The 14,487-nt window shown below is 41.3% G+C and overlaps 2 protein-coding genes and 1 long non-coding RNA gene across 5 annotated transcripts in view; 2 read left to right on the top strand and 1 right to left on the bottom strand.

Annotated features, from left to right (window-relative positions):
• The first annotated feature begins 68 nt into the window (after positions 1 to 68).
• On the top strand, positions 69 to 1,094 carry LOC139424054 (uncharacterized). Its single transcript, XR_011635899.1, has 3 exons — positions 69 to 275; positions 667 to 849; positions 952 to 1,094. It is a non-coding gene; the product is annotated as an uncharacterized lncRNA (long non-coding RNA).
• Positions 1,095 to 6,244: 5,150 nt separating this feature from the next.
• Positions 6,245 to 11,322, top strand: LOC139380241 (uncharacterized). The gene is made up of 4 exons (XM_071122781.1): positions 6,245 to 6,349; positions 6,821 to 7,090; positions 7,682 to 7,831; positions 9,731 to 11,322. Exons 1-4 carry the CDS (start codon positions 6,313 to 6,315, stop codon positions 9,928 to 9,930), a joined length of 657 nt encoding a protein of 218 aa, XP_070978882.1. The 5' UTR covers positions 6,245 to 6,312; the 3' UTR covers positions 9,931 to 11,322.
• Positions 11,323 to 11,914: 592 nt separating this feature from the next.
• Positions 11,915 to 14,487, bottom strand: part of LOC139424033 (protein spire homolog 1-like) — a 49,542-nt gene continuing 46,969 nt past the window's right edge. For 2 of the 3 annotated variants that reach the window (XM_071175729.1, XM_071175735.1), the window contains one exon: positions 13,958 to 14,418. In XM_071175729.1, coding sequence (XP_071031830.1) covers positions 14,157 to 14,418 — 262 coding nt within the window. In that variant the 3' untranslated portion in view covers positions 13,958 to 14,156. Of the gene's footprint in view, positions 14,419 to 14,487 lie in introns of all 3 variants that reach the window. The other variant, XM_071175722.1, reaches the window with a different exon arrangement.

Here is a 14,487-nt window from a genome sequence, read left to right as displayed (position 1 = left end):
CCTGCCCCTGGCGGCTTGCATAGAAAAAAAAGCAAAAACCTAAAAGCATCATCTCTCACCTCAGGAGTTCGTCCTTTTTGACTACATAATGAATCTTATTGTTACAAATCCACAGAAGCTTCTCTTGTGATATATCCTGGTTGGGTAGAATATCGCAGTAAATGTGTTTTTACTTTCGATATTCGGCGTTTGCTCGTTAATAGCTTTCTGACGGAAGGTGCTAGGATGATGGGAGTGATATATATATATTGAATTGGATGACCGTAGAGAGCAAGGTACACACTATGTTTTTACCGATAGTCAAATTCTTCGCTTCAGAGAGCCGAGAGTAATGCAATATACTGTTTCCTGGCGCTCTGATGGTTTAGGGACCATCGTAAAAGTGCAATACCGGTGATAAAAATATATATGTTTTTGCATTCCAAATTAGGAGGGGTAAGCCCTATATGACGATTACACACACTGCATAGGGCCTCCAGTCACTAAAGGGCCAAGCATTTTTATTAGTTACCTCTAACTACTAAGGGTACTATATTTTACCCATTTACAAGGATACTTTTCAAAAGCCTCTTTTCTATGTGAAATGGAAATGTAAAACCAGATAATGTGAAGTTGTCACGAATCCCGTTTCCTGAGTCTGTTATTTGCCTGTGTTCTGTCCTGGAGTGTTTTTTCCGGCGTCCTGGAACGCACCCTGTCTTGTTGCCGGGCAATGTAGCCAGTTGGGAGTTCTGATTACCCGCACCTGTATCCCATCAGCTATCTGCACACCTGGTCCTGATCATCATCTCTCCTCTTCATAAGCCCGGACCTGACATCCATTCCCTGCCGGATCTTTAGCCATGAACAGTATGTTGTGCCATAGTATCAGCCTCAAGTTGGATAGAATTTGTTTTGTTGTTTTTTATGTATTGCTTGCCTTAAACTTACCTCCGTTTGTTCTGTCTTCAGTTACTCACCCGGATCATTTACCCCATTCCCGCCTGGTCGTCAGAGGATTCCGCTTCCCCATTGGATCCACCGATTTACTCCCATCAACTCACCACCGCTGCCCGCTACGCCACCTGGATATATCTACCCATTCACATTCACTTGTAAATAAATACTCACCTTCTTCCTACTCTCCTTGTCCTGGTCTGCTTCTGGGTTCGATTTTGAAGAAACGTGACAGAAGTAACTGACCCCACTCATCCATGCTACATTCATTAGAATTCCAGTTCAGTACTTCCCTGATTTTATAGGCATATTTCTTGTGATAGGTCTAACTTTCAATACCTTCCTATCCATATGAGCTACAGATCTACAGACAATGGTAGTGGGTTCCTTCACCTCTCTTATACATTTTTAATTCCTCCCCTTCGATTCTCTATAAATATTTTTCTTATTACAGCGTTAATTTAATAGCTTCCTATCTACATTATAAGGGCACAAGGCGAGACCCAAATGCAGACACAGGAGGGAGATGGTTGAGCTCTGAGATTTATTATAACATAGGGAGTAGGCAAAGGCAGGGCGGGGGACAGGCAAGAGTTCATAAACCAGGTCAGAGTCCAAACATTACCAGGCAGGGGTCAGAAACCAGATCCGAGACCAAAACAGTTCAAGGGGATAGGCAGGCTTGTATTCAGAACAGGCAGAATGGTCAGGCAGGTGGGTTCGGAGTCAGGAAAGGCAAGGGTTGAAACCAGGAGGACTAGAAATAAATGGAGACTGGGAAACTAGGAGCAAGAAAAACCGCTGGTTGACTTGGCAAACAAGATGAACTGGCACAGAGAGACAGGAAACACAGGGATAAATACACCGGGGATAATACGCGAAACCTGGAGTGGCTGGAGACAATCACAAGGACAGGTGAACCAGATAAGGGTGTGACATACATGACATTTACATCTAAAACCATTTGAGGTTACCACTTGAGGTCTCTGACCGCGCTCGTCCATAGTAGTCTACACACATTAGAATTGCATTTTTTTTTATTGATATTACATAAATATCTCCTGTGATAGGTCTAATTTTCAATAGCTCACTGTCCATATGAGTTACAGATCAACAGACAAGTGTGTTGGTTTCATTGACCTCTCTTATCAAAGATACACCATCATATTTTTTCCAAAATGGCTCACCTTTGATTTTCTAAAAATATATCACCAAGTACAGCTGTGGTTATTAATTCATGTACAGATCTAATTTGTGGCAAATCCAACATATCACTGAGTATGTTACGTTGGATTTGCCTCAAACACAACGTTTTGTATTCAGGACATGAAGTGAATTTCTTTGCCACTTTTTGCAGTTTACTTTAGTGCCTTATTGCAAACATGATGCATGTTTTGGAATATTTTTATTCTGCACAGGCTTCCTTCTTTTCACTCTTTAATTTAGGTTAGTATCGGGGAGTAACTAAAATATTGTTTTTCCATCCTCAGTTTTCTCCTATCACAGCCATTAAACTCTGGCAACTGAGTTAGGAAGGGTGCCTGTTTCTTTGTAGTGAATGGGTGTATTGATACACCATAGAAAGTGTAATTAATAACTTCACCTGCTCAAAGGGATATTCAATGTCTGCTTTTTTTTACCCATCTTCCAGTAGATGCCCTTCTTTGCGATGTTAGCTCACTGTAGTTTGGGGAGAGGAATGAAGTGGGCGGCTTTGGAAAACCTGTCGACCACAGTCAGGATGGCAGTGTTGCCCTCAGACGGAAGGAGACCCGTGACGAAATCCAGGGATATATGGGACCAGGGACGGTGAAGGACAGGCAGTGGTTGGGGAAGACCAGCTGGAGCTTGCCAAGGAGTTTTGTTCTGTGTGCAGACCATGCAGGCGGCAACAAATGTGGCAACACCCAGAACCATAGTAGGCCGCCAAAAGCGTTGTCACACGAAGGCCAGGGTTCGACGAGGGCCCGGGTGACAGGCATGCCTGGAGGAATGGACCCACTCCAGGACTGTGGAGCGGACAACATCAGACACAAACATCCAGTTATCTAAGCCCCTCCCAGGGTTTGACGAGGGCCCGGGTGACAGGCATGCCTGGAGGAATGGTTCCACTCCAGGACTGTGGAGCAGACAACATCAGACACAAACATCCGGTTATCTGGGCTCCCCCCAGGGTTTGGCTGGGACCACTGCACCTCCCAGACCTGTTTTCCTATACCCCAGCTGAGTGCCATCACTAGGCGGGAAGGGTGGTCTCGGGCTCCGGGGTGGTAACCGTGGGGTTATAGCGGTGAGACAGGGCATTTGGCTTGACGTTCTTGGACCCTGGCTGGTAGGAGAGGGATAAATTGAACCGGGTAAACAGCAGGGCCCATCTCGTTTGCCTGAAGTTGAGACGCTTGGCAGTGTGGAGATACTCCAGGTTTTTGTGGTCGGTCCACACAATGAATGGATGTTCCACCCCTTCTAGCCAGTGCCTCCATTCCTCCAATGCCATCTTCACCGCAAGAAGCTCCCGATTCCCCACATCGTAGTTCCTCTCAGTGGCGCTGAGGCGGTGGGAGAAGAAGGTGCAGGGATGCAGCTTAAGGTCCATGGCAGAACGTTTGGACAGAACAGCCCCCACTCCGACATCCGAAGCATCGGCCTCCACCATAAACTGACTGGAAGGGTCAGGATGAACCAGCCATTAAAGTGTTCCAGGGGAGGTAAACGGGGCTCCGGGGAAGGTGGAGTGGCTGGTGGGGCGGCGCTGCTAACCGACCGAGTTACTGAGGGGTGGTGGGGTTACCACCGTGGCAGGCTGCCCCCCAGACAACCCGCGGAATAGATCCAGCAGCATGTCCAATGCCCGGTCATGGCGCTCCGCCAACATTTGGACCCCCTCCATAAGAACACAAAGCAATTCCTTGTGCCTACCAATGGAGGCTCCTTGGGAGGAGACAGCGTTGCGCAGCTGGCCCGGGTCTGCTGGGTCAGTCATGGCCAGTTTGTACTATCAGGTATGAAGGTAAGACCCAGATGCATACCACGTCGAATTAACAATAGTTGAATAATCCAACAGGGGCAGGCAATAGACAGGTCAATGTAAGCAGAGGTCAATAATCCAGAGGTGGGGAAAAGGTACAGGTCGGCAGGCAGGGTCAGACTGAGTGGTCAGGCAGGTGGGCTCAGAGTCAGGACAGGCAATGGTCAAAAGCAGGAGGGCGAGAAAAAGAGAGTCTGGGAAAAGCAAGAGCTGAGACACAAAAACACTGGATGACTTGACAATCAAGACGAACTGGCAACAGACCAACAGAGAACACAGGTATAAATACACAGGGGGTAATGGGGAAGATGGGTGACAACTGGAGGGGGTTGGAGACAATCACAAAGACAGGTGAAACAGATCAGGGTGTGACAGCTATCTTCTGTATACCACCCCTACCTTGTCACAACACAACTGATTGGCTCAAACGGATTAAGAAGGAAAGAAATTCCACAAATTAACTTTTAACAAGGCACACCTGTTAATTGAAAGGCATTCCAGGTGAATACCTCATGAAGCTGGTTGAGAGAATGCCAAGTGTGTGCAAAGCTGTCATCAAGACAAAGAGTGGCTACTTTGAAGAATCTCAAATATAAAATATATTTTGATTTGTGTAAGACCTTTTTGGTTATTACATGATTCCATGTGTGTTATTTTATATTTTTGATGTCCACTATTATTCTACGACGTAAAAATAAAGAATAACACTGTAATGAGTAGGTGTGTCCAAAATGTTGACTAGTACTATACATCTAAAACCCTCCTCCCTATTACACCAATTAGGTTTATTTAAACCTTTTTTTAAACTTTTTTTTTTTACAAATGTTAGAATTTTTTTTCCACTTTGACATTACATAGTATTTTGTGTATATGGTTGACAAAAAAACACAATTAAATCCATTTTAATCCCACTTTGTAACACAACTAAATGTGGTAAAAGTCAATGGGTGTGAATATGCACTGTGTATGTAATTTGGACTGGAAGCAATTGAAAATTAGATCTGTAAAAATAAGATAAATATTTGTAGAAAATCAAAGGTTGAGGAATTTTGAAACAATAAAAGGTGTACCTTTGATAAGAGTGGACCAGGAACCCATCACACTTGCCTGTATATCTATAGCTAATTTCGACAGTGAGCTATTGAAAATTAGACTTATCACATTACATATTCGTATGAATATCAATGCAATATAAAATTGCAATTATAATGGGTGTACTATGGACAAGGGAGGTCAACGATATAAACTGATGTATATGTCATTTGGACTGGAAGCTATTGGATTAATAACCACAGCTGTAAAAAGTCATTCACTTTGATAATAGAGGTCAGGGAACACACCGCACTTGTCTGTACATGTAGAGCGGAAGCCATTAAAAAGGATAATTATGAAATATTAATTTATAAATCAGGGATCTTTAAAATGGGAATTCTAATGGGTGCATCATGGGTTAGAGGCAATAGTGACTTTGCCACAAGTGATTTTAGCTCTCTAGGTCATACAAGTAGGCTACAGTAGGTTGCATACGAGTGAGAAAGATCATAGGCCTATTTATGTTTTTTGAGCTCATATTTCTACATAAAATCCATTAAAAATAAACAAGATACAATTTTAAAATGTAATTATTGAGGGATAAACAGTTGGTTTAAGATCTATAGATTATTTAATTTAAAAAAAAGTTTCTGTAAACACCAGCTACAGCTGATTGCACTTTTAAGACGGTCCCTCGGCAGCGATTGCATAATATTCCCCTACTGAAATCAACATAGAGTAACTTTTTTTCCAAAGGAAATTAATGGGGGGGGGGGGGGGGGACCTGTACATTGGTCCTTACCCTCATCTGATAGATATATCACCGAATCATCCTAGGACCTTCTGTCTAAGAGGTATTGACGAGAAAACGGAATGTCAAATCAATATACAAACTGAAACCAAATGTACTGTGGTGATAAACCTGCAGTGTTCCACAAATGGCTATTGCAATTATTGGTTTAAGCATAGGCTACTCTAGCTATCCTATGAAATTAGAATTATTAAAATGCATTTATAACGTCAACAAAACTTTATATCATGGCCAATTATCTGCAATTCTTGCCATTTTTTTCTGTTCTTCTTGACAATACAAGCGCGGTTGGGGAATTTATTATGAGGGGGGAAGCAAGTGGAAACTCCCAAAACAGTCTGAGCATACCGCCAGCATTAGGGACTTTTATTTCAGAAATGTTGCTACCGCAGCCTATAAAAATTACCGACAACCGATTGAACAGCCCATTTCCCAGTCGTAAAGATACACACAGAGTGGTGCAATGTTGTAATGTAGCCTATATCGTTCTGTCAAATTAACAATTATGTTACAATGTAACGAAAAAGGCGAGATTTTACCTGGTAAGAAATCACTTTCCTCTAATCTTTCGTGGATTGACAGTTTACAATTTTAGGTATGCGTGAACCGAGATTACAATGGTTCAATCTAAACAAAAAGGGATAGGCCTATGATATGTATGGAAGCAATTGATGAAATACAAGAATACTCTGTATTTAGGCCTACACTATAAACTATACAGTTAGGTGTTAATGTTAAGATCTAACATGTAATGGAAATGCGTTTGTTAGGAATGTAGGGCAGGCAGGCTGATGTTATGTTTACAGTCAGAAAGTGGTTTAGATGGGGAATAACCAGTGAGAATAACAGGGTCGATGTGAAAGTGATATTTTTTGCATTAGCCTACACTACACTTCTTTCATCTTTCCATCACACTTTCTTTTGAATTAATTAAGCAAATGGCATATTATTATCATGTTATAACAACACTTAAATATTTGTTTCTGTTATTTTTGCATGCTCTCTCATCCAAGAAAGGAGCTTACAACTTCAGTTACACGCTCTTAGCAAATCTATGTCATGCTGTGCAGTGGAAAGGCTGTGCGTGTACTTGTTGAGCTCCAGGACCATCACAGAGTATGAGAGCCAGGTGATCTGGTCCCAGAGAACAGACATGGAGAAGGCTGCCAAACTGCTCCAGGTGGTGCTGAAGAAGGGTCGCAATGCCTGTCTGCTCTTTTTCGACTCACTAGAAAAGTGTTGCCAGTGCCCCCCACAGTTCGAAAGAGTCACCGGCCTCCCAGGTAAGTCTCTTCAAAAGTGTACATTTTTTCATTTGATTAATTGCAAATAAATTACTTTGACCTACATGTCTATAGTTTTCATGTAGTTTTCATCAACATTTAAATATGGTTATGAATAGTCTAGGCTTACGGTGATTTTGTGATTCTAATTCAAATAAAGGTTATAAAAAATAAAAATAAAATAGTAATGTTACGTGGTATTTAGAGAGGTAGGCTAACTTGGCCTAGATTGCAGCACGTTTTCTCTGTAGTATATGGTATATGTTATGTATATGGTAAGCCGAATTCTACCTCACTTTACCTTTTGGAAGCACTGGAAACCCAGCACCATTTGGTGTCCGATGCAGGTGAGGCCCAAGAATGTTCCAGAGCCTCAAGAATGTTCCATTCCTCATATAAAATCATTTTTTAAGATAAAGTGTAGGCTTTATGGTGGTGGTTTCTCCACGTGTCCAAAACTAAAGCTCATGGAAGGTTTTTACAGTATGTCATCATCATGACGCAACGGGAATCGCCGGGATACTATTGTCAACAACAGACTATTTCCCATTTTTCAACCTCTTCCCTTTTTTCTCACATCCCAAACAACAGAGAGGAGGAGGACCAACACTGCCCCAACTTACGTCATCAACATCAGCCATTCCAATTTGAGTAACTGCATCATTGGAGATGGCAACTTTCAAGGAGTGACAACGTGTATACAACAACCTCAGAGCATGGGTTCAGAGGATGCTAGGCATGGTAAGTTACAGTCAAATTCTCATCAATTCATATATTTAAAATAGTGTGATACATGATTCAAGCACATTCACAGATACAAGCACATATAGTTGAATTCGGAAGTTTACATAGTTAGGTTGAAGTCATTAAAACAAATTTTTCAACCACTCTACAAATTTCTTATTAACAAACTATAGTTTTGGCAAGTCGGTCAGGACATCTACTTTGTGCATAACACAAGTCATTTTTCCAACAATTGTTTACAGACAGAGTAATTCACTTATAATTCACTGTATCACTATTCCAGTGGGTCAGAAGTTTACTAAGTTGACTGTGCCTTTAAACAGCTCAGAAAATTCCCGAAAATTATGTCATGGCTTTAGAAGCTTCTGATAGGCAAAATGACATCATTTGAGTCAATTGGAGGTGTACCTGTGGATGTATTTCAAGGCCTACCTTCAAACTCAGTGCCTCTTTACTTGACATCATGGGAAAGTCAAAAGAAATCATCCAAGACCTCCAGAAGTCTGGTTCATCCTTGGGAGCAATAATAGCCCCCTTGGGAGCAAACGCCTGAAGGTACCATGTTCATCTGTACAAACAATAGTACGCAAGTATAAACACCATGGGACCACGCAGCCGTCATACTGCTCAGGAAGGAGACTCGTTCTGTCTCCTAGAGATGAACATACTTCAGTGAAAAAGTGCAAATCAATCCCAGAACAACAGCAAAGGACCATGTGAAGATGCTGGAGGAATACAGGGAGGGTACAAAAGTATCTATATCCACAGTAAAACGAGTCCTATATCGACATAACCTGAAAGACTGCTCAGCAAAGAAGAAGCCACTGCTCCAAAACCGCCCAAAAAAAGCCAGACTACAGTTTGCAACTGCACATGGGTACAAAGATCGTACTTTTTGCAAAAATGTACTCTGGTCTGAAACAAAAATACTCTGGTCTGAAACAAAAATAGAACTGTTTGGCCATAATGACCATTGTTATGTTTGGCGGAAAAAGGGGGAGGCTTGCAAGCCAAAGAATCCCATCCCAACCGTGAAGCACGGAGGTGGCAGCATCATGTTGTGGGTGTGCTTTGCTGCAGGAGGGACTGGTGCACTTCACAAAATAGATGGCATCACGAGGAAGTAAAATTATGTGGATATATTGAAGCAACATCTCAAGACATCAGTCAGGAAGTTAAAGTTTGGTCGCAAATGGGTCTTCCAAATGGACAATGACCCCAAGAATACTTCCAAAGTTGTGGCAAAATGGCTTAAGGACAACAAAGTCAAGGTATTGGAGTGGCCATCACAAAGCCCTGACCTCAATCCTATAGAAAATGTGTGGGTAGAACTGAAAAAGCGTGCGCGAGCAAGGAGGCCTACAAACCTGACTCAGTTACACCAGCTCAGTCAGGAGGAATGGGCCAAAATTCACCCAACTTGTTGTGGGAAGCTTGTGGAAGGCTACCCAAAATGTTTGACCCAAGTTAATCAACTTAAAGGCAATGCTACCAAATACTAATTGAGTGTATGTAAACTTCTGACCCACTGGGAATGTGATGAAAGAAATAAAAGCTGAAATAAATCATTCTCTCAACTTATTCTGACATTTCACATTCTTGAAATAAGGTGGTGATCCTAACTGACATTAGACAGGGAACTTTTACTAGGATTAAATGTTAGGAATTGTGAACAATTGAGTTTAAATGCATTTGGCTAAGGTGTATGTAAACTTCCGACTTCAACTGTATGTACTATTATAATTATTCACTTCTCTTTTTGACCTGCACCGTTGGAGCTCGGAGATTAAGAATTTTATTTTACCCTTCACTTTACCTTTCGTTAATGACTTCAAAGAAGCCATTAGATTCATAACTTTCATATACTGTACTGCATTCCATTGATGACTATTACAGAGACAATGGGAGGCAACATCACCAGTGATCACCAGAGAGCAGTACAGGCCTGTCCACATCCAGAGCTCCAGAGGAGTGTCCAGGTCTACGGGTCCCAACTGCAGTATGTCATCATCGGGGACAACAACAACCTGCAGGCTGAAGACACACCGGGAGAGGAAGAAGGGGAAGAAGAAAAACTCATTAATGAAAGTAACTGATTAGATTTGTGTAGTGCTTTTCCAGATGCTCAAAGTGGTTTACATTGTATTGGGGAAACTCCCCTCATACACCACCAACTAGTTTCAATTTAAGTAATTTAGCAGACTCTTTTATCCAGAGTGACTTACAGGAGCAATTAGGGCACATCGACAGATTTTTCACCTAGTCGCGTCAGCAATTCAAACCAGTGACCTTTCAGTTACTGGCCCAACACTCTTAACCGCTAGGTTACCTGCCTCTGGTGCCAAAGGTTTCATCTTCGAATCCAGTGATAGAAAGTTGTACTTGAGATTTTTGTTTTAAGCCTATCCCTAACCTTAACCCTCACCTTAACCATTCAGAGTTAATGCCTGAACTTAACCCTTACCTTAACCATTCAGAGTTCATGCCTAACCTTAACCCTTACCTTCACCATTCAGAGTTAATGCCTAACCTTAACCCTTACCTTCACCATTCAGAGTTCATGCCTAAACTTAACCCTTACCTTAACCATTCAGAGTTAATGCCTAACCTTAACCCTTACCTTAACCATTCAGAGTTAATGCCTAAACTTAACCCTTACCTTCACCATTCAGAGTTCATGCCTAAACTTTAATGTCTAAACTAGTTGTTGTGTGGCACTGCATCCTATCAGAGCCATACATATCATATATGCATTTAAACTCTTCTATCCTAGATGCCATCTCCTGCTGTTGTGCGCTTGAGCAAGTGACTGCACCACAGGCGACCGTGGCTCTCAATCTCAATAAGTGATATGGGGACAAAATGTATGGCCATTGGCTACATTGTAATGTTCCTTGCTGTGTCGATGAACTTGATTTCTGGGGAATGTATATGTACTGTAAATTGTAGTGTATTGTTTGGATAGTATAACTTAACCCTACATAATCAAAGAATGAACCATATTTTTGGTCCGTAGACTTATGGAATACATGGAATACATGGAATACATGGAATAAGTATTGAATCATACAGTACCTAGATTAGAATATTTGATTTGATTTGATTTGATTTATGTTCTGTGAACCCAATTTATAATGACCGCACTGACCGCTGACCACTGACCACTGACCGCTGACCACTGACCACTGACCACTGACCACTGCTGCAGATAAAGTGCATTTCATTTATTTGAAGTATTTACTTGCTGGTGCTGCTGCAAAAAGGTGCTGTTTTACTTTGAATGTATTCTTAATGTATTCATGTGAATAAATGTGTTAGGACATACTGATTTATCTTTACTGAAAATTATACTGTACATATTTACTGTTCTACTAAGTTGTCAACATTTGTTGAAAAAGGTTATTTCTATAGAAAGAAAACGTTTATTTATAAAAGGTACATAAATTATTATTGTTTTATACGTCAATAAAAACAAACATCTCAATCTATTGCTTTCTCTATATACTTTTTTCTTCTTGAAAAGCCGGCATGTCACTTAATGAAATATTACAACATTGTAAAGGTATTGCATTACATTTTTATTATTCTTTGTCATCATTTCTTGAACTCTCTGGGAGGGAGTTACATCTGGAAGGTTTGAACAGATTAAAGATACAAGCTACACAGTAGTACATGCATGTTGCTGTCACATATGGGCCTTTCTTTTATGTAGCACACAGTAGATCACTTCTACTTACTGTAGTCCATATTCTGTCCTGCAATGACTTGTTTTGTGAGATACAATCTCTAAACTAGTTAATAGTAGCCTGGATCCTACCTGAATAGTTCTGTTTCACTTTACCAAACAGAGCAATTTAGTTTGGATCTAGGCTAAATTAATAGCCCCAAGTCTAAATGATTTTAGTTGTGATGTAAAGTGTCAAGGAAACACAGACCTGCTCTATGGACGGACATTACTATAAATAATATTTACATACAGTATGCTGACTCGCTATGGATTCAATCTGTCACAACAATAATATGTTAATGATAAGAGAAGAAGGCAGTGTATTTAAGGCAGAAATATAAGGAACAAGACTGGATTTGTAATAGTCACTTTAATATACATACATCCTGATTCCTGGCTCCCGAAATATGCTTCTGCTTCGAGTTTAGAGACAAACTGTATGGTTAAGACACACCACAGTCACACACAACTGATATACAAATTCATGAAGGCATCATTTTGAGGCTTTGAGTTGAACAGTAGAGTAGCGTGTAATACCATTCTTTGCTGCCTATACAATAAAACAGAGAGTGGTTTTAAGCATGTTAAATCATACCATAACTATTGTAAAGCAAAGAAAGACCATTTGAGATCATTTCATATATGAATATATTTCTGGGGGCGCATGCTTGTTACTGGGACAGACTAGATGATTTTTGGGGGCACAGGCTATATAAAATATTGACAAAAAGTGATTCCTACTGTTTGTGTCTGCTTTTGTCATGATTATCTAGCATAATTACTGTACCTGCTCAATGATATCGCTCGTGTTAAACTACCAGTGACAAAAACTGTGTCAATACTGTTCCTTCAACATGTCATAGCATTAGTATCATAGAAATAGAATGAATAGAACAGGCTTGGAAGCGCTAACTGTACATTTGACTGGTAAACTCGTCTGTACACTCACAATGGCTCCATGGTATTGCGATGCGATAATTTCCATGGTTATTCCATGGTTATAATTTCCATGGAATGTTCTATCAACTGATGCTGGATTGCCATGGTAATGAAGACTGTTCATTCAAATGATGCTAACTGATGTGACTCAAGCAATGGAATACATTTTTTGTAATGTCAGTTGAGTTGACTCAACAAAACAGCACAGCACAGTATGAAGGGTACACATCCTGATTTTACTTCCTGGCATGGGTCTAGGTTGAAGATGACAAAGGTTAAGACAACAGGATTCTAATATCCCATAATAATATACAACAATGGTAGTTGGCAACAGCGCTGGCAGTTAGCAACGGCACTGTTCCCAGATTTATGACGACGTTGTCTTAACCTATATATTTGTGACCTAGGCATGTGTAGACTCAAAATGGCTGCCAGTCCACCCATTATGCCATCATTGACTTGAATGGGGACGCCCGTTCTATTCATTCTATTTCTATAGTCAGTATATTCAGCAGTCTGACGTCTTTTGGAGAAGCATGCTCTAATCGGGGGCTGCGATGGCTATCTATAGCAAGGTCAATGAGTATTTACACCAAATACTTATGTGGGTTTTATATTATGATTTAGACAGAAGGGAATCGTTTTGGCACTAAAGCTGACACCTGACAGTCCTGTAGACCCTAACGCCTACGGAGAGACAGGTGAGAGGTTTGGGCTACCTTCATGGGTATGATCCAACTTTGAGCAAAGTGACACGCTGTTTGTTTACCTGTTATTCTTTATGGTAAAATTATGCTTCATCAAGACCGCTCAGAACCCAGAGAACATCAATGAGCATAATTCATTATTGTACCGTCAGCTAAAAATAACCTGAACATGTCAAGAAGAGTAAAAAGGGGAGACAACTTTTCACCACAAACCACCTAAGCCGAACCATATGTACACATGTATACCATACCATAGAAAATGATAACTTGTCAAAAAAAATCTACAGTTCCATATCCTTTCAAGTCATCATCCAATCGTTTGTTGCTTTTGTCTCATATTGTCTCCACTTTAAGGTGTTCACAGCTCTCAGTATGGGACTTGTGTTGTTAGCATCACACCTACTCTCTTACAATAGAATACCACAGCCTGAGGAATTCAAATATGGAGCATTATTTTGCCTTGTGCTCATTGATTTTTCTGTGGGCGAGTAGCTCCTACCACATTCCACCAATTGTGCCAGTATAGGGGGTGATTGAGGCCATGCCGCTTTGAATCTTTACACTACCTCATACTTTACATTTGATCATTCAGTGTCCTTAACCACCTCTCTATGGCAAAACATTATGGGAGAAATTACATTACTGAGCAAAATATTGTATAAAAATGGACTAGTATCCTTTTGTCTGAAAGTACTCGTACTGTATGTGACGATCAGAGGACATGGCAACAAGCACTCACTACACAGTCCACATATCTCCAAGGAAAAGTAAAGATCCACAGCCCGCTCTGACAGCATCGACAGACAGACTAAACTAGACACTGGTATAGGCCGGATCGCAGCACGGTCATCCAGATCAAAACCCAGTCAGTCAGAGTTCTGTATTGTGCCATAAGTTCTGGGAGCAGCTAGAAGACCATGGAGAAGGTAGACAAGGACGGGGGGAGAGTCTAGACCTCATTGATTGTTCTTTCCGAGGGTCGGTAATCAGCTCCCTTGGGGGACGACATGTAGAAGGACTGGGTCTTGCGTTTTAAGCGCGCCCGCTTGGTGGCCAGGGAGAGGCTGTGCTTGCTGGAGGAGATGATGTCGTGGATGAACTTCTTGCAGTCTACACACACTTCCATGGTGCTCCAGTCCTCCGTCAGCTCCGCTGGGAGCTCCACCTCGTCACGGGACTGGGACTTCTCCAGACTACCGTGCTTAGACAACCTGAGAGAGGGAGGAGAGGAGAGGTTAACACTAAGTTGTGTAACAGAGTAGGTTCTGTCCCTGTCCCTC

The sequence above is a fragment of the Oncorhynchus clarkii genome, chromosome 2 (assembly GCF_045791955.1).
Source record: "Oncorhynchus clarkii lewisi isolate Uvic-CL-2024 chromosome 2, UVic_Ocla_1.0, whole genome shotgun sequence".
Classification (NCBI taxonomy): domain Eukaryota; kingdom Metazoa; phylum Chordata; class Actinopteri; order Salmoniformes; family Salmonidae; genus Oncorhynchus; species Oncorhynchus clarkii.
Note: the sequence above shows the minus strand (reverse complement) of the source record. Positions and strands in the feature narration are given on the sequence as shown.